General features: G+C 34.5%; 1 protein-coding gene and 1 pseudogene across 2 annotated transcripts; one reads left to right on the plus strand and one right to left on the minus strand.

Moving 5' to 3' along the window:
- The first annotated feature begins 1877 nt into the window (after nt 1-1877).
- Nucleotides 1878-7705, plus strand: LOC143571446 (protein trichome birefringence-like 10; annotated as a pseudogene). Its single transcript, XR_013142098.1, has 4 exons — nt 1878-2872; nt 5594-5972; nt 6802-6960; nt 7039-7705. The product of XR_013142098.1 is annotated as a protein trichome birefringence-like 10 (transcript).
- Nucleotides 7706-9913: 2208 nt separating this feature from the next.
- Nucleotides 9914-15846, minus strand: LOC143571447 (general transcription and DNA repair factor IIH helicase subunit XPD-like). Its single transcript, XM_077056870.1, has 12 exons — nt 15235-15846; nt 13124-13404; nt 12898-12980; nt 12174-12577; nt 11735-11928; nt 11341-11521; nt 11140-11264; nt 10941-11030; nt 10780-10858; nt 10627-10703; nt 10424-10532; nt 9914-10322 (listed from the first exon to the last, which is right to left on the minus strand). Exons 1-12 carry the CDS (start codon nt 15766-15768, stop codon nt 10209-10211), a joined length of 2271 nt encoding a protein of 756 aa, XP_076912985.1. The 5' UTR covers nt 15769-15846; the 3' UTR covers nt 9914-10208.
- Between the last annotated feature and the right edge of the window lie 4783 nt (nt 15847-20629).

The raw sequence follows: 20629 nt of genomic DNA on the forward strand, positions 1-20629 counted from the left end.
GATAGTTGACATTAATAAAAACCAATATACGTATAAAAAAATATAAAAAACTAACTGGCTTCTAGTAGTTTATCGATTTTCTTCCAATAAAACCAAAACGACCAATTGAATACAACATGTCGGTTTTTCAGAGAATAAACAACTAAACAATAATAACTTGTTACAACAGGAATAAGCAAGTTTCATTTCATATAAGCCAAGAATTCTTTTTTGTCACTCCATCAATATTTAAATCAAATTGATTGATATCAAATAATATAACAAATGAATGTAATCTATATATTTATTTAAGGAATAAAGCGTGACACGTTTTTTGCACTCTTTTCTTTTCGTGTTTAATAAGAAATTATTATAATAGAATCACATTTGATCGGTTTTTTAAAATACAACAAATAAAGTGGTCTCAAATTTGTATGATAGATAAAAAATAAAATAAAAAAATACATAAAAAAAACATCATAAGAACATATATTCCGGCAGGTCATCGATTGTATTATTATTATTACTTAAAATATAATTTTCCGTATGAGATCTTTTTAAAAGTTTGTTTGGTATTTGATAAACGTTCACAATAGAAAATCAGACTACGACGTTTTCAACTTAAATATTAAAGTGACGTTCTTTAGGTTTGTATTTCGTAAGTTAATTTTTGATCGACCATTGAAATGAAGCTAGCAAACAGATAGAAAAGAAGCAAAGTTAATTATATGATAAAAGAGAGTTTTTCGATCAAACTAAGTGATCGGCAGTATTTACTATCTATATAACTTTCTCACCAAAAAGAGTAATTAGGAATATTATCAAGTATACCATATGTTCTTCCAAATTCAAGAGAATATCCTGTGTTGGTGAAACTAGCTACACGTAAAAAACAAAAAATAAGAGTTCAAAGCTAGAACCGTATTTGTAATTTAGTTGTGATAAAATAGTTGTGCATGTAGTTAGAAAATGCAAAATAGCATAAACATACAAGTATTTATGATTTTATATATCTTTGTTAAACTAAGTCCAAATAAGGAAACAAAATTTAAAATATACGGTAATTTTATTTATGTATTAAACTTAACAATTACTTTCAACGAATAAAATATATTTGAAGTAACTTTTAAGAACTTTTCTTTATCAAATAAAATATTCAATTTTCATTTACTTTATATAGAAGACCAAATCATTTGAAACTAAAAGCTCATATACAATTTTTATGTATTTTTTTTTTATTATTTTCGAACACCACCTCAAAAGCATTCCAGGAACAACCAATCAACCAGCTAAGTTATTAAAAAAGGAAAATAATTCTATAATATATTCATTTAAGTTCCATATTTGTTAAAAAGGTTAAAAAGATAAGTTAAATAACGAGACCGTATTTATTATTTATCCGTTAAAAATATCTTCCAAAGCATCTCTTTATTCATGAGAATCGTATTTCATCGACAACAAGCATTGTTGTCACCTTCTTTTACGCGGTCTAATATATCCAATATACAAACCCATATTATTGGCAACATAACAAATCACCTAAACTACCAACTTGTTAGATATGTTCTTATCATCAAATTATCAATTTGATTTTATGTGGGACAATATCAAACCTTATGATTAAAACACCATTTTTGTGGACACTCATCAAATAAGTTAATAACAACATTTATAACATAACTCCCACCATTATTACCCCACTAAACCCCACGACCCAAAGTGGGCCCCACTCTCCCTCTAACCAAAGTCAAAAAATCATTTCTCCAAATCCTTTCTTGATTATTATTTATATATCTTCCAACAATTAACATGTTTACATGCTCTTCACTAATCATCATCATCATCATCATCATCATCATCATCATCATCATCATCATCATCATCATCATCAAAATATTCAAAAACACACACACTACACAACACACACACACTAGTATGTGAAAATTATGAATGTTTGTCATCCTCACCTGGGCCCACCACTCTAAATTCTGTCCTATCTTCTCTCTCCACAAACCAAAAAAAAACCCCACCTCTCCTTTCCTTCCATGTCAAATTCCTTTTGATAAAACACACACACAAACACACACACCACTGTGTGTATCTATATGTTCTTGGTCAAGACTTAAACTTTTCAAGAAACACTTTCTGGGTTCTTACCAAAATCCAAAACCAACAAAAACCCATATCCCAAAATTTTCATAAAATACACACACACGCTTACACCCTTAACTGTGTGTATTTCTATTTTCTTGGCCAATACTTAACTTTTCAAGAAACACTTTCTGGGTTCTTACCAGAATCCAAAACCAACAAATACCCATATCCCAAAATTTTGATAAAACACACACACAGTCACACACACACACTTACACACACAAATGTGTGTCTCTCTATTTTCTTGACCAATATTTAACTTTTCAAGAACCACTTTCTGGGTTCTGACCAGAATCCAAACCCAACAAAAACCCATATCCCAAAACCAAATCTTTTCACAGGATCCGAATAAAAAAATGATGACCCATTTGAAAAAACTGAAGCTTTCTGAACTGGGTTGTATCTTTTTCAGCTTCTCCTTCATATTATGCCTGTTGTTCTTGGACTACCGGTCCATGGGTTCAGGGTTCAGGGCTCATGGGCACCGTGGGTTAGGTGCTTGGTTCGGGTTAAGTGGGTCTACTCATCCGGGTCATGAGGTTTTCGGGTTTCTTGAAATGGGTCGGGTCGGAAAGTGTGATATATTTGATGGGAGTTGGGTTTGGGATGAAAGCTATCCGCTTTATGAGTCTAGAGATTGTTTGTTGTTAGATGATGGGTTTAGATGTTCTGAGAATGGTAGACTTGATGGGTTTTATGCTAAATGGAGATGGCAACCTAAAGATTGTAACTTGCCCAGGTTCTAATCTTTTTCTATCTATAGAGTATATATATATGTACATATATACACGTATATATAACAGTATTGTGTGTTTTTGTGTGAGATATGAATTGGGTTTTGGTTAATTTGAATTGGGGGTGCCAGGTGTGTATGGTTTGGGTTGGTTTTGGGTTAAAACCGAAACTTTGGTTTTTGAAGTTTTGAAAACCGTTCGGCTTTCGATTTTTTGGTTTTCATCTGGGTTGGGTTCGGTTTGGGTCATTTTGGGCTAAACCCAAAACGTCAAATTTTGAATTTTTGAAAACTGTTTGATTTCGATTTTTCGGTTTTCATCTGGGTTGGGTTCAGTTTGGGTCATTTTGGGCTAAAACCAAATCAAAAACCGAAACTTCGGTTTTGAGATGTTGAAAACTGTTCGGTTTTGATTTTTCGGTTTTCACCTGAGTTGGGTTCAGTTTAGGTCATTTTGGGCTAAAACCGAACCAAAAAACCAAAACTTCGGTTTTTGAATTTTTGAACACCGTCCGGTATTGATTTTTTGGTTTTTGTCTTGGTTTGGTTCAGTTTTGGTTATTTCGGTTTTTCCAATTGAGCTCACATGCAAAACCAAAACCAAACCAAAGTCGAACGGCAAGTTCAGTTTTTACGAAAACAAAAAAACAACCGTCAATTTTATTTCAGTTCGGTTTTTTCAATTACGAATTTCGGTTTCATCCAAACCCCTAATTTGAATTATATATGATATAGTAAGGAAGATATGAATTCATGTTGATGTTTGCCACTTTTGGAATTTTTGGTCACATGTGTTGTTAAAGTATTTTGTTGCGACATGAGTTTTTGGATTATTGCAAATTTACACTTTGAGTTAATTTTACATTTGAATGAATATTGAGACACAAATCAGACTATTGCGGCTTTAAATTGCGTGAATTATTGGTGTTTGGATATGCTTTAAATTGCGTGAATTATTGGTGTTTGGATATGCTTTTCAAAAGTATTATTGTAGTTTAAAGATTTAATAATATAATAATTAAAAATGTGTAGTTTACACACAAGGGTAGTTAGGTAATTTTCCATTTAAATGATTGATAAGACTTAAGATTATTATGGCTTTTAATTGTGAGAATTAGGGGTGTTTGGATATGGTTTTACAAATAGTTATTTGTAATTTAAAGATTTAATTTTAATACAAGTATACAATCAATTGTATAGTTTAGATAAGGGTAGATAGGTAATTTCACATTTTATTTTATATATTTTTTGAACGGCCGATTTTATTAAAAAAAAGGGAATTCAAAAGCAAAATTTTTTTATAAATAAGTTATTATTTTTTTTGAAAGGCTATAAATTATTTTAAATATTTAGAAAGGCTATAAATAAATTATTTATTTCACAATTTTGAAATATTAAATTCAGATATTTAGAAAATAAATTTTTATTGTGATTTTATTCAATTGCTTTCATAACATATAATTCACGGGTTTGAGTTTAGTCTAAATATTCAATACAAATATACAATTAGTTATATAGTTTAGGTAAGGGTAGTCTGGTAGATAGGTAATTTCACACTTATTTATATATATTTTTTGAACAGCCGATTTTATTAAAAAAAATTCAAAAACAAAAATTATTTATAAATAAGTTATTATTTTTTTTGAAAGGCTATAAATTATTTTAAATATTTAGAAAGGCTATAAATAAATTATTTATTTCGCAATTTTGAAAATTATTTATAAATAAATTGATTTCATTAGGGGTGTTCATTGAATCGGATAACGGATTATTCGGGTTATTCGGTTCGGGTTATTCGGATTTGAAAATTTTTGGATCCTATCCGAAATCCGATCCGATCCGAATTAGGAAATTTCCTATCCGATCCGAATCTATCCGAATTCAATTCGGATCGGATTCGGATAATATCCGAATAATCCGAAATTATCCGAATAATCCGAAATAAACCTAAAAAAATTTCGTATTTTTTTGTTCCTAACATTTAATAGTTTAGAATCACAATAAACATACAAACCGAAAAATACGAATTACTCTTAACACAAATTTAAAGTTTAAACTTTTTTTTTTTTTTTAAACTCAAAAACACATTAAATAAATATATAAATAATCGAAGTTTTATATAATTTACTATAAAACGATTACAATAAAGTGGCAGGCAAACGGGCAACAAGCTGCGCCGCAACCCCCTTTTGAACAGCAAAGCCAATCCTGCTAAAAACGAAGCTTTGAGACCTAGAAGCTGAAGAGGTTCCGTGTACGACGCGCTGAACCCTACTCAAAAATTTCACAGCCTCTGGAGCCAGAAAACCAAATGTATCAAAGACAAATGGTAGAAAGACATGTTGATTATCTAAACAAGCTTTCTCGTGTTTTTAATTCGGATTAAACGGATATCCGAATAATCCGAACAATCCGAATTTTTTCAAATTCCATATCCGAATCCGATCCGAATCCGAATTAGTTATTCGGATATTCGGATTGATCCGATCCGAATATCCGAATAAGAATTTGGATCGGTTTATTTGGGTTTCGGTTTCGGTTCGGATTTCGGTTTTTTTCAGATTTCGGATTTCTTGAACACCCCTAGATTTCATGACATATAATTCACGGGTTTGAGTTTAGTCTAAACGGGCTCGGGCAGTTTCGACCTGTCAACCCAAACACGACCCGTTTAGCAGTCATATGAAATCTTACTAATGTGGTTATTTTTCATATCTTTGAATGCAGGTTCGATGCGAAAACAATGCTAGAAAGACTACGAAACCGACGATTAGCATTCGTTGGTGATTCGATTGGAAGAAACACTTTTATGCATGTTATCAACTGCTGTTACAAACAAATCTTCAATATATGAAGTTAACGGGAGACCGATCACTAAACATACCGGTTTCATGGTGTTCAAGTTCGAGAATTTTAATTGCACGGTCAAGTATTACAGGGCCCCGTACCTGATCCTGCAAGGCAGGCCGCCAGCTGGCTCACCGAAACAGGTTAGGACCACTTTGAAAGTCGATAAGATGGATTGGGGCTCGGTGAAATGGAATGTTATTGTGTTCAATAGCGGGCATTGGTGGAACTCTGAAAAAACGATACGCGCCTAAGTGTTGTTGTTTGTTGAATCTTTAGAATGATAAAAATTGGAACTTTAGTGAATCTTGAGAAAGTTAAAAATTGAAACTTTTGTAAAATCTTGAAAATGTTAAAAAAATTGAAACTTTTGTAAAATCTTGAAAATGTTAAAAATTTGAACTTTTTTAAAATCTTAAAAAAGTTATAAATTTGAACTTTTGTAAGATCTTGAAAAAGATAACGTTTGAAACTTTTTGCATGGTATGACGGGTCAAAACGGGTTTGGGTTGAAATGAGCGGGGTTAGATGGTGTTGGCCCGCAAAAACTTTTGTTGTTCACTATTCGAATCTTATATATAAATAACATTAGCATGTTAATTATGATTAAAAAACATTTTTATTACAATAATAAGTTGTATCTTTGAACAAAACCAGTTAATAGGTTTTAACCCGTTTTTCGCTTGGCTAGTTTTTTGTTTGACCTGTTTGAGATAAAAGTCTAAAACACAAACCAAATAAACTCATAAGTAATGGGTCAACACCATTTTTCTATTTTTTTATATAAATATAAGCAAGGTGCTAATTATGATTACCAACTCAATAATGATTAATATCTTTTAACTAAAATGATTTTGGAGTGACTTTGGATTTCCAAATAAATAAATAACATGCTAATCATGATTTATGATTACCAACTCATAAATGATTATTATAACTAAAATGATTTTTGGAGTGACTTTGGACTTTCAACTCGTTTGACCCGTTTCTCTTTTAGCTAACTTTTTTTTAACCAACCCATAAATAAACGGGTCGAATTTTTTTTTCTTCAGATTGTTTGATCTGATTTTGAGGTTCTTGTGTATCAGGGGTTGTTACTTTGAAGAATCAGGACATGTGAAAATGAATATGAGCATCGAAACCGCGTACTTAAAATCGGTTAATACAGTTTTGGATTGGATAAGTAAAGAAGTAGATACAAATAAGACACAAGTTATATACCGCGGGTATTCTCCCGTGCATTTCAGGTTCGTGTTCATAAGTAAACGGGTCAAAGTTACCACCTTTATTTTTTTTAATAAATATTTTTTTTTTTTATATTTTAGGGGCGGTGATTGGAAAACCGGGGGTAGCTGCCACCTCGAGACACTGCCCGACTTGAGTTCATCACCGGTTTCACCTAGCACGATGTTTTACACGAACATACTGGGTTCGGAGATGTCAAAACGAGCGAACGGGTCATTGTTAGAAACGAAGCTAGAGTTATTAAGTGACATATATGTCATCAAAGAGAAAAGATGGGCATGCTTCTGTTTATTATTTGGGCCCGAAAGATGGCGGGCCCGCACCTTTACGCAGGCAAGACTGCAGCCATTGGTGTTTGCCTGGTGTCCCGGACTCTTGGAACGAGCTTTTGTATGCGGTTTTTCTTAAACGCGAATATTCCCTTTTTGGGGAATAATTCAACGACCGCCACTAATGCCACCAGTTCACCGCCAATGTGATGTTGGTGAGGCGGGTTTACTGGTGGCGGCAGAGTGGCGGTCGGAGGCGGGATTGTGATGGGAATTCAGTGCAAATTGCATTGATGAGGATTTTAATTTGAGTTGTAAAGATTTTTAGCGGGAAGTTTACATGTAAAGTTGGGGTATAGAAAGCATTGATTCATTCATCTTTGGGTTGAATAGAAAAGAAATACATATACTTTGGTGTCATAATTGAAGTAATTTGTAAATGTAAGGACTGATTTGCAATTTCTTGGCTTGTTATTGTAAAGATGCAACTTAAATTGATTATAATAAAAGTTAACATTGGCAAATGCAAGAGTTGTGTGGTATTGCATGTATATGTATGGGTACGTGTTGAAGGGTGTTTATTCAGAACTAATTGTGAGAACTGCATGATAAATGTTTAATAGGTTCATATATGACGTGGGTTGACAAAAAACACTTTTTGTTAAATTTTTATACGCAATTTCCGTGTTAAATATAATTGCCAAAACAATAAAAAACATATACTTTTTTCTAATAATTTGTTTTAGCTGGTTGTATGCATCAAAAATACACTCGGGGTGACTTCCAACCCGATTGTTTATAAGTTATAACTCTTTCTTTTTAATTGATCTATATATATAGCCCGAATTGACCCATTTACCTTAGGTTTGTTAGTTCGTGTCTTAACGTGTTTAACAGGTTAGAGATGACGCGCATAACACAATTATCAAACATGAAAATGACTTGTTTAACAATTGACGTTGATAATTTGAGCATGACAGTTATATGTTTTATGTACCCTTACTAAAATTTCATTAAAAGCTAACATTAACCACACCTACAAAGAAGTGAAGGATAATTTGTGTGGCTGGAAAAACTTATTTCTATAAAAATTGTGAATAACATCTAGAGTGGTGCTCATTGTTGGTTGTTTGTTTTCATCATTTTAGGAAACCATTATGGCATTATATATAAGGAGTTAAAAGGACCACTTCATGAGATTTGGAGTATAGGTAAGTGTAAAAGTGGATATTTTTCTTGCGGGGGCAAAGGATTTGGATTAAGCTCAAGCTTGAGCTCGGCTCGTTTAATTTAAAAGAGCTCTAGCTCGTTCTAAAATTTGAGTTTGGCTATTGAGTAATTTGTCAAACTCGAACTTGGCTTGAGCTTGACTAGTTTATTACTTGGTAATTTTTTTATTATTTTATTTTCATACATGCATGAATATTTGTAGGCATACTTGTAATTATAAACTTATATATTGTACAACATAATATTTAGTTATTCTTACCATAACTATATATGTAACACCAGTTATTATTATAATTATTATTAGCTTTTATATAGCTGTTAAACTGTGATCTTATTATTAATATTATTATTAATATTATTATAATTAGTAGTAGTTTTTATATAGCTGTTAAACTTTGATTTCCTTTATTTTGCTTCATACACATGTACTTAGAGCCGAGGGTCTCTCTGGAAGCCACCTCTTTATTCCTTTGGATAGAGGTACGGTGTGCCTACATCCCACCCTCCCCAGACCCTACTTATAGCTTTGCTGTCGGTGGGATTTTACTGGGTATGATTGATTGATTGATATGTTAAAAAGAATTGTTTTATTTATATATAAGAGGCTCATGTAGGCTTGTAGGCCTAGTCAAGCTCGGTATATAAAGCTTGGGCTTGAGCTTATTTATTATATGAGCTAGATTCAAACTTTGACGAGTCAATCTCGAGTGCTTAATGTTGACACCACACAGACACTTAAGCAAATCCAAGTGCTCCAATCAGTTTGTCAAATTATAAAGCATACATACTTCAGATTAGGATAAGGTTATGTTTATCAAGTGCACCATACAATCATACACATCCACTAATATGACTGATGGAACATAAATGTTGTCAATACCTTTTAATTACTTTATATCAGCCAACAGATTTCAAATCATGGTCAACTTTGATACCGATTCCACGACTTTACTCAAATGGCTCAAGAACAATTGATCATAATCAAAATAACCCAAACCGAAATACTTGGTAAACAAGCTTAAAGCTTACAAATTCTTTATTAAAATCAATCACCTGATTTAACAAAATACCTAACAGCCATATTTATAACTAAAAATAAACAGTTGGACCGGGCCAACTTAATGGACCGGATGCTCCTGCATCATTTGGATTTTTAATATCTTTTATTATTCGTTTAAAATTCAAGTTTCCTAATATTTATATTTCTTGTTTAGTAAGATAGTCTTTAGTATAAATTGGATGTTAGGGTTTATTGTTTTAGTTAGTTTTTGGTTGAATATTATATTGAAGAACTTTGTTCTTGGAACCTATGGTTCAGTTTATCGGTCTTTGATTAACTAAAGTGTCATGACCCATTTGAATGCTTCCGTTCCAGCATCAAACTTCCTGATAGTGTATGTCACCACTAAGGTTGATACAATTGGGCAGGTGGATCGGGTAGCAGGTTAAAACGGGTTCGTATCAAACAAGTCGTTTTAAAATAAATATTGAATCAGATCAAAATGGGTTCGGGATTAGCTGGTCGATTACATATGCCCTTTTGACAGGTGAAAATACTGAAAATTTGTGGGAACTAATGAGCTTTTAAATTAAACAAAAATGTGTTTCATAAACCGAGTAAACGATAAAGACTGAAAATGATGTATACAACACACCCACCCTTCCGAAACGGGCTGGTAATGATAATAAATTATAAAAACGAGCAAAACCTGTTCAAGTAGTGAACCGACTCCACATCTCGATCCATTTCATCAAAACATCATTCCTTCAGCACCGTTCATCTTCTCCAAATCTTCTTGTGAAAGAAGGGTTTTCTTTCCACCACCACCAGTTTTGTCATACGGCTGTGCCATTTTCCGCAGAAACTACAAGCACAGAACAATGATCCTCGGTGAATTCGACCCGCTTCATTTATCAACTTGTTAATTTAAGTTAGACGATGGGTCAAACGGGTTGAAAGATTTACCTCTCTTGCTATATGAACCGCCATATCTGTACTCAAGTTAAGGTGTGCGTCACGCAGATGAGACAAAATCCATCCAGGCAATTTGGATCGTTTGTCATGTCTTGTATATCTACATATATTACATGTGACATAGATATAAAACCAAGTGTTTACAACCTCAAAAATTATATATATGTACAAAACGAACAAGCAAACATACAAACCTTTTGTCGGCAAATATCATCATTCCGTAATCCGCCTTTGAACGAATAACTCGTCCCACACACTGAGCAGCTTGTCTCTGTTAGCATTACCATCATCAGACAAAAAAAAATAAAAAATAACAAGCAGGGTAAAAATGTAAAATAAAAAAGTACCAATGCATCAAAAGTCAAAAAGTCGCCTTCTTTTATCTGAAAAGTCTCCCGCAAATACTCCAACCGAGTAAGTAATATCCTGCAAGCCCAAAATTATAAGATTTAACCTAAGGATGAAGAAAAGTGTTTTCGATACGCAGATAAACGCTTTAGTTACGTACTTGCTTAATGTGTACTGGAAAGGAACACCAAACATAATTACAAGTCTCCCGTAATGTCGGTCAAAGTCAATACCTTCTGCCACTTTCCCCCTGTGATAATAGATCACGGAAACAACAGTTAAACCAATTACTATTCTTTCGAGTAATTTATATAACTAAAACTTTTGTAGCTCTTGATCAAACTAAGTTACATAATTACCTGGCAACAGAGAAAAAGACAGCACCTCTACCACAATCGCAAGCTTTACGATAGTTGTCTAATGCTAAGGTTGTTTCAACAACATCTTGTGTCTCAATAAACACTAATTTTCTTTGCATTATGTCCTGCAACATAAGTTTAAGTCAGTAAGCTCTCCATAAAATGGGTCAAAATTACAAGGAAATGAGCCAAAATTGCCACCTTCAAGATTCCTGTTTCATTCCAACTGTTGACTATTGCATCCATATACGAGTAACTGACAAAAAAGCAAACAATTCCATCGGGAACTACCGACACCATTTCCAATAACAGCCTTCCATAATTTCTCTCCACTCCAGGATCACTTCTCAAATCAAATTTTGTGCTCACTGGAAGCTGATCACTATAATAAAATAAATAAATAAATAAATAAACAACATTTACTTCGTAAGCACATACTTAAAAAAAACAGCATAATATGCACGTTATTAAGAGTGTGTTTTTGTTTGTGGATAGTTATTTTGAGATTGATGGAATAACACATGACAAATTTATCAAATCTATAAAAGTTAACTATAAAGAAATGAAAGATACATGAAATTGTTAATTATTTTACCTTCCTCGTGAGAGAACCATGGGGCAAATGCAATCCCTTGTTAACGACATAGTGAAGCTTCGACTAACCACGGGATTGAAGTTGAGAAGTCGAGGATAGAGATTGATTGGACTTAGGGTTCCAGATGTGATCACAACTGATTGAAATCGGTCAAATACGGGCTTTATTGCAAGAGATGCGTCATGGCAGCTGAGCTGGAAATATATTATTTAAAAAAGATAAAAATTTAAGAAACTCGCATAAACATAACCGGTTTTCAGTTTTGGAAATTAATCAATCATCATACTTGTTAAGTAATACAGAATGCATACAAAAAAGATTGTATTTTTCACAAAAGAATACTATATAATCCTGATATAAACTTGTATTTGTTCACGGATTTCATCGTTTAAATATGTAAATGAAATAAATACTGGAAAAGGGGGTCGAAATAAAATACCTGCAACACGGGATCAGGAATATGAGGCATTCTCTCATCATAAGGTTCAATTATGATTGAAAAACCTCTAGTGTAAGTCCCCACAAGTGTTGCAAAGTCACAAATCGTTTGAACGTGCAAAAACTCATCGGTATCAGTTATTTCCAGAGTTAGCATAAGTGAGTGGAGACGATCATAGCAAAACTTCAGCATTTTTTGGTCAATTCCAACATGTGAATTTATAGCATTAACAAATGTAAGTGGGCCCTCCTTTTCGACATTTTCTGTTTCCAAGCGCCCTTTCAAGTACTGCACTAATCTGCGTAAAACTGACAAAAAATGCTCTGCTCGACGTATGTTTCCTGGTACTGCTTCCTTTAAAATGTCATCAGGTAAAGCAGGATTTGCAAGCCAGGTGTCACCAACTGTACAAATCAAAAGAAAAAACCTCATAAATTATGATGCACAAAGTGCAAACTTCATAAAAGCGTAACATGCTATATGTAAAGAACAGTGTTTCAAGAACTTTCAAAAAGAATATTTAAGGTATCTTTCAAGTTAGCCAGTTTTATATGCCACGCCACGAAAAACGAACATAATCAAGGTCTTAAATAAAACTTCTGAATGTTAGTTACCTTAAATAGAACTTTTGAACGTGGGTTACCTTAAATTGACACATTTAAAACATTTGGCCCTCAAAAATAAGAACAAAATTAATAATTTTGGTCTATAAATATGTAATTACCTGGCAAGTTCCCTCTTTGTGCTAAACCCTCAACAAGGCGGTTATATTCAGCACGCAATCTACCAGCATCAGTGGCCTTAAACCTTCCTACCAAGTTGAAAAAAAGTTAAAAACAATAATACACCAACATGCAAAACATATATATCTTCTCAAGGTGAATTGTGATATCCCGCATGCACTTTCCCCCAAAAATTAGATCTAAATGATTATTTATCCTAAAAAATACCTGTTAATCTCCTGAGCCATCTTATTAATATTTCGGGTTGCACCTTCAATTGTTTGCCTCCTTACACTAACACTCAGAGCCTCAATGCACACATTATCAATATTATGAGCCTCATCAAATACCACTACAGATTCTCTCTGCATTTCCTTTGATATAATCCCAGCTACCTTGGGATCAAGTAAATACTGGTAACTATAAATCACCACATTTGCAAATTGCACCATATGTCTTGCTAGAAAGTATGGGCACCACCCTTTCTCCTTCCCAAACACTCTTAAATCCTGCCAAAAAAATGAAATCTTTGTGAGACAATGATTAAATCAAGCCAACTATAAATGAAACAGGTTAAAAAAACTGGGAAACATAGTACAAAAAGCAAGAGGAAAACAACGATTATAACTCTTTCAAACAAATTTAATACTACTGCTCTGCAATGCTTAGTAATAGACAATTGGGTACTTCAATTTCAGTGCATAATCATATGCTAAAGGTAGATATACAGTCATCCAAGTGCATATTCATAGGTTGAAGATAGTTCAAGCTTAATCATAACAATTACTACCTTAATTGCTCCAATTTCAGTACAAACTCATATGTTAAAAGCAATAGATCATTATCATTAAGGTCATTTAATGCTTAATCATAACAATTATCTCTATCAACTGTTTCAGCTTCAATGCATATTCATAGATTGAAGGTAATTCAAGCTTAATCATAATAATTACTAACCTAGCTCTGATTTAAGTGCAAGTTCATATGTTAAAAGCAATAGATCACTATCATTAAGGTAATTCAATGCTTAACCATAACAAATATCTACTATATGGTGTATCAATTTCAGGGCATATTCATAGATTGAAAGTAATTCAACCTTAATCATAACAAAATTACTAGCTTAAATTTTCGTGCACATTCACATGCCAAAAGCAACAAATCACTATCATTAATGTAACTCAATGCTAAATCATAACAAATATCTCTATAAGTGGCTTCAATTTCATTGTATATTCACAGATTGAAGGTAATTGAAGCCTATTACAACAATTACTGCCTTAGTTGTTCCAATTTCAGTGCATATTCATACGTTAAAAGCAATACATCACTTTCGTTAATGAAAAATCTCTAATAGTTATTTCAATTTCAGTACATATACTAGCTCAAGTGTTTCAATTTCAGTGTATCTTTCAAATGCTGAAAGCAACAAATAACTATCATTAAGATAATTCAATGCTTATTACTAACTATTACTAGCTTAATTGTTCCAGTTTCAGTGCATATTCACATGTCAAAAGCAATAAATCATTATCATTAAAGTAATTCAAGCTTAAATATAACAATTACTAGCTTAATTGCTCCAATTTCAGTGCAAATTCATAGGCTGAAAGCAATACATCACAATCACTTAGGTAATTCAATGCTTAATCATAGCAAATATCTCTAGTGATAGTTGTTTCAATTTCAGTGCATTTCATAGGTTCAGTGTTGAGAAAATCAAGACTAGTTGGCTGGTGAATGACAAACTTTTAGCTAATCGACCAAATTACTTGCAAATTCAATGCTAATCATACAAATATCTCTACTAGCTGCTTCAATTTCATTGCAAATTCAATGCTTAATCATAACAAAATTGCTAGCTTAATTCTTCCAATTTCAATGCATACTTATATGCTAAAAGCAACAATATCACTATAATTAAGGTAATTCAAGCTTAATCATAACAATTCCTAACTTAATTCTTCTAATTCCAATGCAAATTCACATCTCAAAAGCAACAAATCACCATAATTAACATAAACACCAACACACCTGCAACATATACACTCCCGGCGGCAACACGGCCTCCCCTCCCTCAAAATTCAATACATGTTCACATGTTGGAAGCAATAAATCACAATCATATAGTTAATTCAACGATTAAACCTAACAAATATCTCTATCAGTTGTTACAATTTCAGTGCATATTCATAGGTTGAACGTAATTCAATGCTTAATCCTAACAAATACCTCTATAAGTTGTTCAATTTCAGTGCAAACTAATACGATCATTAACCTAATTCAACGCTTAATACCAACAATTACTATCATTAACATAAACATAAACACCAACACACCTGCAACGTATACACTCCCGGCGGCAACACGGCCTCCCCTCCCTCCCTCTCAAACCTCTCAAACCAGTCACACGTCTTCACACTCTTATCCTCCACCGCCACCGCCCGAATCCAGCTCGCCGTCAACCTCCTACACGCTGCATCCACCGAATCCCTATTCTCCTTCCCAACCACACTCTCATTCACACACAAGTTCTTCCTCGACGACAAACCTAACGCCAGCATCCTCGCACTCTCACCGACACACTCGGTCTGGTAATTATACAACAGTTTCAACTCCGCTAACGTTTTCTCCATCTCGTGGACGGTGCGAGTGCAGTAGATGAGTTTGACTGGATTAGATGGTTTACTGAGGGTGTAGCTGGTGATTAGGGATAATAAGGCGATTGTTTTGCCGGTGCCGGTTGGCATCTCGAGGAGGCAGTGGCCGCGTGCGTCTAGGGCTCGTTTGAGGTCGAGCATGTAGGCGTGTTGCTCGGGGTAGATGTGGTCGTATGGGAAGTAGACTGTTATGTCTTCGATTTGGAACTTCATTGTTAGGGTTTGCAGGTTATGTGATTTGAATTGATTTGATTGATGGAGAAGATGAAGGTTGTTTTGAGAAACTGAAGGCAAATGTGTTCAGTGTGTGGATTGGTGTGTACATGGTTCGGTTCGGTTACGGGCTTAACTGGTTTTAAACCGGAAAAAATCAAATCGAATTAGAAACCGACGGTTCGGTAATGAGATTTATTAACACCGTAATATTGGTTTTGGTGTGGTTTTGTGTTTTGTGAATAACCAAAAAAATCGAACCGAACTGAAATAATCAAAAAACTGCAAAACCGTAATAACTGAACTGAACAAATTGTAACCGTTAAAACTGAACCAACTTACAACTATTTGTTTAATTCTTCATGTGATTAATAATAATATTACTTTATTAAATGTGCATTATTTATGTTGAATTACTTTTTGATTGAATTATTTATGTTTTATCCATTTGAATATTTGTTTTATATTTAACGTTTGCTATAGAATTTATGACATTTTAATTTTAAAGGTGGGCATCTTTTTTAGCTATTAATATTCCATGCACAAATAAACAATATTTTGTTAATCATTATTTAAAAAAGATATTAAGCCCAATTCAATATCTTGGGTCAAACTTTTTTGGCCCAAAATACGAGTAGAAAAACCAAAAAACCGAATTCAAAACCACACTAAACCCGAAAACCGAAAATCAAAAAAACAAAACCAGACGGTTTTGAAAATCCAAAAGCTTGGTTTTCGGTTCGGTTTTAGCCCAAAACCGCACCGAATCGCACCATGCACACCCATATTTTTAAAACCTGTTATTTTGCCCGTATATGCGTGACCTCACAATAGTATGCGCGTAACTCGTTCCGACTCGGCATTGTTCTAACCTGAAATCCACTTTGACTTGACCCCTTTCGACCAGAACTTGTCTTGACTAATCTGAACCAGATTAACCTTTTTTGTATCAACCTGTTCCGACCTTAACCCTTTTAGACCTATGACCCGAACCGTAAAGTCTTTAAAAGATTCACATATATATGCTATTGGCCCCTCAAATTTTAGTTTCACATGTATACGTTTTTTGCCCATCAACTTTTGTTTTTCATGTTTCGCATATATATTTTGTTGGCTACTAAACTTTGGTGATGAAATTTTTGCCATGTAACTTTTGCCGATACGAATGGAACCAACACCGACCGAATTACGGTCGAGTATAATCGCAACACACGATAGCGTATGAATTGCCACACTAGTTTCACATTTATATTTTTTGGCCCCTCAACGTTTGTTTCACATATTTTATTTGTTGGCTCATTAACTTTAATGGTGAATTTTTTTACCCTTACATCTTTACTTTTTGGTCCACACAATACTTTTAGTATACATCCTGCGTTGGGGACTCAACTAATAGATTTCGCACAAAACCATATGAGTCCCAATCGTGTGGCGAAGCAAAGGTTGGCTTGCATATCTTATTAATGTTTAAAAAATGTCTCATCCATAGAGTTATCAAGCAACATTCGGGGACACTCATTAGCGTGCATTCATCGAAGCTAAGTCTCTGTATGTTACTATAAGACCATCTCAAATGCATTGCATTTAGACTGTGTGTTGTGGAATAACTAAAAAAACAAGAGGGTTCCTCATCTAGAAAGTAAATGGGCCAAAAGAAGCCTGAAAATGGATATTTCAAATGCAGTTTCGTTGCACTTTAATACTATAAAAAATGCAATTTTTCTGCATGTTATGCTATCAAAAGTGTGTCGTTTTTGTTGTATTTTAATGTTGTTAAAGTGCAGCTTCGCCTTATAATGTTGTTAAAAATTACAGTTTTTGCTGCATATTATTCTGTCAAAAGAGTGCAGTTTTTATTGCATTTTAGGGTTGTCAAAAGACAAAGAAAGTTAGTTTCTTTTACTTTATTGTCACAACATTGTTTGGTGTGTGTGTATATATATACACATGTGTGCGTCTGTGTGTATACACCCCTTAATTTTGTGTCACAGCCCCCGACCCCTATACCCCGGGAGGGAAGTCGTGAACATTGATTGGTGGTATCGGTGTTTATTAAATTACTTTGCAGCGGAAAATTTCATCAGAACCGTAGTTAGGAAAAATGATCAGAGTTATAAAAACACCATGATTATTATTATGATAAACCGGGAATTTAATCCCTTTTTATACAAACAAAAGTTTTATAGGGTTAAACCCTAATTTACAAAACACGTTTCTTTATTCTGGTCACAAGCCACTTATTTAAGCTGAAAGCCCGCAGGCGTCATTCCTTTGTCTTTAACAAGTCACCTGAAACATGTTTAAAATGTTTGATCAACAAGAAATACTGGTGAGTACATTCATTTGTAAATGACCCATTTTACAGTTACAGCATTAAGATGTTTTTACATCTGCATGCTTACAAATTACCGAAAGGTACTTGTCACTCGACCGTATCTATGACTGTGGTCATATTACTTATTGACTAACACTTGTCCAATAAGTAACGTGTAATAGCCCATTTGCAAGCCTTGTATACAAAACCCCACAATATCAGTAGTAACCATCCCGTAAGTCTACAGAGACTTAATCACTGTAATGTATTTAAAATACTTTTAAAAATATATTTGAAACATTTAGACCATCTGCCATGAGTTTTATAGGTTTTGAAATTATCAAGGAAGTGTCGAAAAAACAGTTGTCTCACGCAAATGTGAGTGGTACAAAAACTCGAATGTCTTACCTTGCAGGTTTACAATTAAAGAAAACCTCCTGGTATTAAGCACCTAGGATAAACACAATGTAGTATCACTAGATTAGTATAAAACCAACAATCATAACGATAATCACGAGAGTAGAAACTTTACACGATGGCACAATGTCATACCTTAACAGGCAGAGCTTTCGGATTCGTGTATATTTCTTTCGATCGGATAGGGTATCGTTACGACTCGGGTATTATACCGTTAATATGTATTAATATGTGTGTGAAATTTCAGAGAGAAAGAAGAGGTCTGGGCAAGGAATAAACGTCCCATTCTCAACCTATTTATAGCAGGTTTTGGACCCCATCACGGTACGCGATGGCCATAAATAGGAAGTCGTCGCGTACCGCGAAGCATCTATAGCTTCGCCGAGTCAGCCCTAGGCCTGCTACGTGGCACGCCACGTGGCAGGCTACGTGTCACATCTGCGTAACCTTCACGTCACGGTACGCGATGGAAGGATTTTTATTTTATTTTATTATTATTTTAATTTCCAACAAAAATACTAAGACGGCTCGCGACGATGCGAGCGTGCGAAGTGCAAAGTGCGCCATCAAAGCGCCACATTGCGCCCATCGCACTTCGCCCGAGCCCGTGCGCGTACGGGTGCTTCGCACCCTCCGCTAGGACCACTGGGTGTGATATGCCTTATAAGAACATTAACATAGAAATTTCCTTTCTTATAAAGAGCTCACTAGTTTGTTAATCTAGCGATGTGGAACAAGAGTTTACAAACCTATTTATACTATGGTGGTTCTTTCTCCATTTCTTTCCTCCACCAATGTGGGATGGAATTTCCTTCTGTAACATCCTAAAATTTTAATGTTGAATAAAGAAAGTTACGTTTTGTGATTTTGCGTTATTAATAAATTAATATCGAGTAAAGAACGGATCATGGACTTAGATTAATTGAGATGGGTTAAATGAGAATGGGCCTTAGGTCCATGGGCTTTAAGGGATATAAATATCCCCTAAACCCTAAACCATCATTCATTTCCATCTTATTCTCTAACACACACTCCAAAACACACACGACCCGAACCAAGATCCAAAGGCGAGGACCCGAGCTTGTTGGTGCTAGATTGTCATGACGAACCACCAGCTCGTGTTCGTAGTTCGACTCATTTACGGTACGTTTATATCGAGAACTTGTTCGTTTAGGTTTGGATTAGTATAGAAATGATAGATCTGTGTTTGTATGGTAAAAACGAATCCAACAAGGCTAAACTTACTGAAAATGGTTATGATTTGATGGGTTAATCGATTGATAAAAGAACCCGTAACCTATATGCCTAAATCGCACCCTTTAAACATCGATGTTAGGTCGATTTGATGGTTGGGGTTTGTAGGCGCTGGTCAGACGATTCCGTGGATACCTAAATCGAGTTATTTGGTTAAGAAACGAAGGATTTAAGAACGAACAGTAGCTGCAGCCGACAACTTCGCCTGCAAGCTAAGTTCGCCTGATGAACTTCGCCTGCAAAGCTAAGTTCGCCGGATGACAACTTCGCCTAAAGCTAAGTTCGCCTGACGACAACTTCGCCTAAAGCTAAGTTCGCCTGACGACAACTTCGCCTAAAGCTAAGTTCGCCTGATGACAACTTCGCCTAAAGCTAAGTTCGCCTGATGACAACTTCGCCTAAAGCTAAGCTCGACCCCAGCCAGGGGCTCTGCCCCTTGGACCCTGCTAGGGGCTGCCGCCCCTAGACCCCGCTACCAGGGGCGCTGCCCCCGGACCCCCGTTCGTTGTGGGTAGTAATTAAGACTAGAAAGATGATATGAGTAGTGATAGTTAATTGATATGTATACTTGTTATACAGTCAGCCGTGCACAACAGAAGAAAGGGATTACGATTAACGGTGAACGTAACCGTGTTCAGGTGAGTTTCTAGCCCCATTTATGTGTTATGTTTCGGGGCTGTGTGCATACTCGATATGTTTGTTAATACGCTTATCCTAAGAGATAAGTGTATGCCTTATGTGAATGATGTGATATGTATGAATGATTGCTTGGTGGCACGTGAACGATCTTCGGATATTGCACGTACTGTCAGGTTGTAACGCTAAGTATAAGGTAAGTATGATATGTATGCTTATGTGTATGAATGTGATAAAGTT

The sequence above is a fragment of the Bidens hawaiensis genome, unplaced genomic scaffold (genome assembly GCF_021521415.1).
Source record: "Bidens hawaiensis isolate Kalapana, Puna unplaced genomic scaffold, B.hawaiensis_p1.1 tig00025376_1, whole genome shotgun sequence".
Classification (NCBI taxonomy): Eukaryota; Viridiplantae; Streptophyta; class Magnoliopsida; order Asterales; family Asteraceae; genus Bidens; species Bidens hawaiensis.

Coding starts and splice junctions, on each gene's coding strand:
- LOC143571447 (XM_077056870.1), bottom strand. CDS start 15,768: ATGAAGTTCCAAATCGAAGACATAACAGTCTACTTCCCATACGACCAC. Junction 12,981..13,123: donor ATGGCTCAGGAGATTAACAG/GTATTTTTTAGG, acceptor CTTGGTAGGAAG/GTTTAAGGCCACTGATGCTG. Junction 10,704..10,779: donor TTTTGACTTTTGATGCATTG/GTACTTTTTTAT, acceptor TAATGCTAACAG/AGACAAGCTGCTCAGTGTGT.